We start from the raw sequence: 6,963 nt of genomic DNA on the forward strand, positions 1-6,963 counted from the left end.
ACAGCCAGGGCATGGTTGAATGTAAAATCCAGCCATCTCCCCATACCCTACGTGTGTCCTGGTCCGGCTAGGTCAGCCTGGAGGGGTGGGGTGGGGGATACCATCTTATTTTTACTAAGACGTCATATGGACTAGTGGCAGAATTGGGCAGGGGAGGGGAAAGAAGAGGGTTGGGTTCTAAGGAGGGAAGGTGTCTGAGTTCCAAGCGGGAAACAGAAAAGTCTTCCCAGAGGTCGGGGGGGGGGGGGGGGGGGGGGGGCGGGGGGTGGAGACCAACAATCTAGAACAACACATACCCTGCCTGGTTGAGAGAAAGACACCCTTGTACATGGAAAAAGAGGACAGGAAACCCACATGCCTGGTTCTTCCCCGCAAGTGCCTAGAGGTCTAGACTCTGCAGGAATCCTGAGACGGGAGGGTGCAGGGCCACAGGTAAGGGGGAATGCGGCTGGGACCCCTGCTTCCTGTGTCCTGGTTTAGAAGGGCCTGGGGGCCTGAAGCTGGACTTTCTGAAGGCTGCTGCTGGAGGTGCTGTCCCAGGTTCAGGAAAGATCAGGCCTTAGCAGCCTGGGTCCCTGGAGGAGGCAGGGAGGAAGGAAGGAGACAAAGGCGGAGCAAGCGGTTAAACGGTTTTATTTTCTGGAGGAGGCCGGGGGCGGGGGCTTCAGGGATGAGACAGAGGGCCCGGCACCAGCAGTGGCGGCAGGGCGACGCGGGGGCCCTCACTCCCGCTTCCGCAGGTGGATGTAGATGACGCCACTGGCCAGGGCAAGGGGGAAGGCCACCCAAGCGAGGGCGAAGCAGTAACCAAAGCTGCCCCCCGGCGGGCGCTCCGCCAAGATCTCCTCAGCGTGAATGGCGTAGATCAAGGCTCCGGTAAAGACCGCCACACCTGCGGGGAGACCAGAACCAGGTGTCACGCTGTACCCGCAAGAAGACTGCATTTCCCAACAACCCACGGGGCAAAGAAGCCGCTGGAGAGCCAGGGCTCAGCGCCGGTGCCTTCTGGGAGTTGTGGTTCACTCCTTCAGAGCCTTGCGACGAGGCCACCGCATATGGTCCTTGGGCAATTTAGCTGATCTGGCTGGGTGCCCTTTACTCATTCATAAAATGGGAGATAATATTCATCCACCCATTCATCCATCCATCCACCCATCCCTTTGAGGAACATTTTTTAGTGCCTTTCTGTGAGCCAAGCTCGAAAATAGTAAATTAAAACGAGAGGGACTTTATACTTTATAGAAACCTAAGAGAATATTCTAGAAAATGACTATGATCACTTAGCTCTCTGCTCCTGAAGGCAAAAAATTTTAAAGTGTATGAACTTGGAGTGTCTGATACGCGGTAGGTCCACCAGAAACAGAAGCTCGCTGTACAAAATCACTGCTATTATGATTCAGAGTTCTCTCCTGGAGTATTACTTAGCCAACTGTCTCCCTCCCATCCTTGGGATCTAAAGTATTCGCTCACACCACCTTTTCCAGCCCCGGCTCCTTGAAGCTCTAAGTGTCGGCTTCCACATGACTCAGAGATGCATACCACAAAACACGGAATCAGTGAAAAGTACAACTCCCAAAAGTCCCCAGGCAGAGAGGTAGCCTGACAAGGCAGGTCCTTGGGCTGTTGTCCAAGGTGGACAGTCCAAGGTGGTCCTTGGGCTGTTGATAATTGTTTTCTTTGACCTGATGTCCATTCTCAGGGCCCACAGCACCCAGACAGTCCCCTGTCACTTCCCTTCAATTCCCTGGGGCCCGTACTCACTGGTGCAAAGCTGGCAGAGGCCAGTGGCATAGAAAAGCCCTCCTCGCCGCATGGTGTAGAGTTGGAACATGAACAGGATGAAGGACAGGCAGCAGAGGATGAGGGAAAGCACCATGAGGACCTGAACTGCCTTCAGCCAGCCTGCAGTAAGGAGGAGATAGAGGTGAAGTCACAGTATGTCCAGAGTCCCAGCTCCACCAGCTGGCGCATCGTTCACTGCCCTACCCCGTTCACAGCCATACAGGTTTGGATACTTGTGAATATCACTTATATTGACCTTGATTCCTATTACTTTGCTGAGTTCCCTTATCAGTTTTAGAAGCTTTTCTCAAGATTCTTTAGGATTTTCTACATGAACATGTCCACTGGGAAGAGAGAGACATTGTTGCTTTTTCCTCTCCCCTCTTTATACCTTTTATTTCTTTTTCTTGCCCAGTTGCATTGGCTAACTCCAGTATAACACTGAATAGAACTGGTGAGAACAGAAGTTCTTGCTTCACTCTTAGGGGAAAAGCATTTAATCTTTCATTTTCTTTCTCTTGGAAGTTTAGAAGGATACAGCTCTCCTCCTTTATCACTCAGATGCAACAGCACCATACCCCCAACCCACCTTGTTCAGGACCCTGGAAGGATTTAGCCCCACCCCTTTAGAACCCTAATGTGGTTCCAGCTTCAATGCCTTGGAACTTGGACAAACTGGTCCCAGACATCCATTACAAACACCAGTCCCATTTCCTTAGAATTTTGAAAACATAATCCTACCTTCACAGAATCTTGGGAGCTTTCTTCCCCCATTCCTTAAACCTATAGCATGTGCTCTCCCCTCTTTCTGAATCATAAAGGAGGGAGGGGGTTAGTCCATTCTCTCTAGAACAAGAGCATATTGCTCCCTACCATGCAGATAAGAGTGTCATAATCAGCCCCACTCACTCAGCATTGAGACCCAGAGCTGTCCACTCAAACTTTGAAGGGGTCCTAGTTCTTGGTCTCGGGAAGAGACCTGGGGTGACCCCTCCCTTTGCAGATTGGTCCGCAACCCCCTCACCATTCTCGCTGACGTTACTGCAGGCCCACGTTTTGTTGTCATTGTTCCACGTGCAGTCATACCAAAGATTCAGGGACTCCTTCCCTGGGAGGGTCCACCAGGACTGGGATGGACAGAGAAACAGGGGCAGCATTAGGAGAGGACAGTGGGTGGCATCAGGGAAATTGTGGGTAGGGCTGGGAAGGCATTGGACTGGGGAAGGCATGGATTTAGTAAGAAGGGGTGGGAGCAGTCAGGGGAAAGGGCACGGTAGAGGCCTCAGAGGCAGACCTCTGAAGGGAAGATGCTAGAGAAAAGGGGTGGGGCCCGAGGGACTTTAGAAGAGGGGTGTGGTGGGAGTCTGCAGGAGAAAATGCCTGCCGGCTGGAGTAGGCTTACCTTGTCCAAAGTGGCCACGAAAAGCAGGATGAGAATGAGGATATGAAGGGCAGAGACCACCAGCAGGAGGAGAGACATGGCTGCAGTGGAAGCCTGGGCTGGGGGGTGTCAGGAGATGGTTGTTTCAAGAGGCTGGCACAAGTGCTGGTGAGATGCTCCAATCCTGGTGGAGAAGGGGTCTGAGTCAGGACTCCCCGGGGGTGATGAAGAAGAGGGCTGGGGGCCGGGACTCCAGGGTCTGAGTGGGGGTAGGCTGGGGGCAAGGACTCCTGAATTCTCCAGAGGTTGGACCAAGCCAGGGATGGACTCTTGGGTCCAGGAGAAAGTAGGATGAGCAGTGTGGCCTCCTGTCTCCTCAAAGTCCTGATCCTGGGCACATATGAGCCAGGATGTGAAAATTCAAGCAGACACCCCTCTAGATTCATCAGAAGCTGGGGGCTTCCCCCCAGAGACAGGCGGCATCCTTGAGTCACCCCCCTCCTCTCCTGGGGTAGGGAGGAGGGGGACCCAATGAGTCACCCAGTGACTCATCTCACCCCCTGCCTCCAAGAAACAGGGAAACCCCAGTCCCTGGCTATGCCCATGAGGTCCCCACCCCACCCCACCCCACCCCATCTTGTAAGAAAAATGGGTGAGATCCATGCTGGGGGTGGGAGGCCTGGGTTGGCAGTAGGAGGCTTGACAAAATGAACCCATCAGTGTCCAGAAAGGGGGTGCCTAGACGTCCCCCAGATGTGGGGTGTTCTCTGGCAAGGGTCCTCAGGAGAGATTGGACAGCTATGGGGAAAAACTAAAGGAAGTTTACCAGTGGAGGGCTCTGCTGAGAACCCCGAATCCTTGCCGGGCCCCACCCCTTCCCGAATCTCCACCCCAAGTGCTAAGAGATCACTTCTTAAATGACAAGGATTTCCATGAGGTCTGAGAGCAGGGCGTCTCTCCCTGCCTGGGGGTATCCTTCCCAAACTAGTGCACTCCCAAGTAAATAAAGAAATCCCAGTCCGAATAACGGACTGAAAACTTACCGAGAGCGGCAGAAAAAGTCGGAGCTGGAGTCTCGTCCCTTGCTGGGGCCTCCGCGCCCCGCCCTTCTCCTCCCTCCTTCCACCCTCTCGAGGCCCCCGCCTCTCTCACCGCCTTCCTCCCTCCCTCTGGCTCTCTTCCTCCTTCTCCCCTTCAATCAGGATCTCTTTCTCTCCTTTCTTCCTTCTTTCTCTCTCCAGTCCTCACTGCCTATGCCTCCTTTCTCTCTCTTCTCACTCTCCTGGTTTTTCTCTCTGCTCCTCCCAATAAATACTGACCCTTTTATACCCACTCGCACCGCACCCATCTGAGGTCTGTAGTCAGAGGGAGGGACTAGGCGCTTGGGTTTCTCATTCTCTGTGCCACCACCCACTGCCCCCAGACAGGCATCTTCTGGGGCTCACTCCCAGCGTTGAGATGAGAAGTCCTTGGAGTCCAGGGAGTGGAGCAGCGGCAGGGTGGGGCAAGCATCGAGGAGAGGGAGGGCCCGATTTTCAGGACTCCAGACTGGGTCCTGTCCCCAGCTGGCCGCCCGGAGTCTGCTTTCCCTGATGGAACTTAGGACTGGATACTTCGAGGAATGGGGGTTTAGGAGAAAGGGCCAGATTCCCACTGCGTGGAGGTGGGTTGAGATCTGGGAGGGAGTTCGCCCCACAATGGGGATCAGGGGATGGAAAATGGTAACATGTAAAATTCTGGAAGGGGACAGGGAGTGGAAGTTGATGCCAGGGCCACTATTTCCTGCCCGGTGGGGCGGGGGGGGGGCAGTCTTGACTGATTATTTCAACTCTCTGAGCCCCGTTTTCCTCGTCTGCAACATACATGGATACTGTAATACTAAAAATACTGACAATAGGGGCACCTGGGTGACTCAGTCGTTAAGTATCTACCTTTGGCTCAGGTCATGATCCAGGGTCCTGGAATCAAGCCCCGCATCGGGCTCCCTGCTCAGCGGGAAGTCTGCTTCTCCCTTTCCCACCTCCCCTGTATGTGTTCCCTCTCTCACTGTGTCTCTGTCTGTCAAATAAATAGATACAATCTCTTAAAAAATGATAATATTGGCAATATACTAATAGCGGTAATCTTAATTCAGATACTGACTCGAAATGAATAAGGTAATGCCGGTACACTATAACGCAGCCACACATTCGTTCCTTTCTTCATCAAACATTTATTGAACATCTATTATGAACCGGGAGGTCATAAGAGAGAAAACAGATGTGATGCCTGCTGTTATCATGGAGGCTACTTTCCTAGTAGGGGCTGGTGGACCCTAAAGAGAAAATCTACCAATGCAGTGGAGAAATTTCAGAGGCAGTGCTAAGTGCTTTGCAGGAAATAAAACAGAGTGGAGGTGAGAAGGAAGTAGCGGCAGGGAGCTACTTTAAACAAGGTGATCAGACAAGGGCTCTGTGGGGTGGGGACATCTGAGTGGAGACCTGAGGACAGGAGTCATTTCAGGGCTGGAGGAAGGGGAAATGAGAGGCTGGAGTTCGAAAGAACAAGCTCAGGTTGTTTGGAGAGCAGACAGAAGGACCAGTGTGGCTGGAATTGGGGGGAGCTGGAGGGAGTGGTAGGAAGGGAAATTAAAGAGGGCCCTTGAAGACTAGGGGAGGAGCTTGGCTTTTATTCTAAGGGCAGTGAGAAACCACTGGAGGGTTTTAAACAGAAGTGTAGTACCAGGGACTTAATGTTCACTGTTATTATTACTTATTGTTGAATTATTGAATCAGGGTGGGATGTGATTACTATATACTTGGGTCTCTTGGAGGGTGTGGGTACTAGTAAAAAGTGAGGGACAGGGGTGCTTGGGTGGCTCAGTCGTTAAGCGTCTGGTCTGCCTTCAGCTCAGGTCGTGATCCCAGGGTCCTGGGACTGAGTCTCACATTCCCTGGGAAACCTGCTTCTCCCTCCCACTCTCCCTGCCTGTGTTCCCTCTCTTGCTATGTCTCTTTCTGTCAAATAAATAAATAAAATCTTAAAAAAGAAAAAGTGAGGGGCAGGGGATCAGGTGTCTGGGGTCCTGATAGGGAATTGGGAGCTGCAGGACTGAAATCCTAGGTTCTTGCAAGGGAAGGGAACTAGACTATTGGATGTCTGGTTATTTCAATGGGGCCAGAGCTAGGGGACAGGAGTGTGGTTGGTCCTCTCAGCTCCCTGAATGGGTGAGGGATGGGCAGTTCAGTGACTAGGCAGGTACTCAGGGGACCCCGAAGCTGGGGACCAGGACAGCAGTCTACAGAAGCACATGGGCTGGATTCAAATCCAAGCTGCTGTGCTCATTCTCTGTGATTTTGGACAAGTTACTAATAACCTCTCTATGCCTCAGTTTATCTGTAAAATAAGGATAGTCATAGTAAATCCGTCATAGGGTGGTTCTAGGAGTGTGCAGCACATAGTATGTGATTGTTATACCCAGCATTGGGGCCCTGAGTGGATTTAGTACTGGGGGACTCTAGTTCATAGTCTCTAGGATTTGGGGTAGGGGAAAATTCTTGGGTCCACTGGACATCAAGGCTAAAGTTAGGAGTGCAGAATTAGGGTCCCTGGGGACAGAGACTGGGGCTCTGAATTCAGAACCCAAGGAAGTTAGGAAGTCTGGGTCACTGAGGGAAAAATTAGAGGCTGGGGGGGGGGGGGTCATGTGCTCTTCATGGGAGTGTAGGCAAAGGGACAAGACCTGGCCCCGTTAGGAATCTGGAAACCAGGGGCTGGGGAGATGGAAATGTGAGTGAGGGAGGTGGAAAGCAGGAGGCTAG

The 6,963-nt window shown here is 52.4% G+C and overlaps 1 protein-coding gene across 1 annotated transcript; it reads right to left on the reverse strand.

The window, feature by feature from the left end:
- Positions 1-616: 616 nt before the first annotated feature.
- EMP3 (epithelial membrane protein 3) lies at positions 617-4,363 on the reverse strand. Its single transcript, XM_004767442.3, has 5 exons — positions 4,207-4,363; positions 3,185-3,347; positions 2,807-2,909; positions 1,762-1,902; positions 617-892 (listed from the first exon to the last, which is right to left on the reverse strand). The coding sequence occupies exons 2-5, from the start codon at positions 3,260-3,262 to the stop codon at positions 723-725; spliced, it is 492 nt and encodes a 163-aa protein (XP_004767499.1). The 5' UTR covers positions 3,263-3,347; positions 4,207-4,363; the 3' UTR covers positions 617-722.
- Positions 4,364-6,963: the final 2,600 nt, after the last annotated feature.

Source organism: Mustela putorius, unplaced genomic scaffold (genome assembly GCF_011764305.1).
Source record: "Mustela putorius furo isolate JIRA1106 unplaced genomic scaffold, ASM1176430v1.1 tig00000196_pilon_pilon_pilon, whole genome shotgun sequence".
Lineage (NCBI taxonomy): Eukaryota > Metazoa > Chordata > Mammalia > Carnivora > Mustelidae > Mustela > Mustela putorius.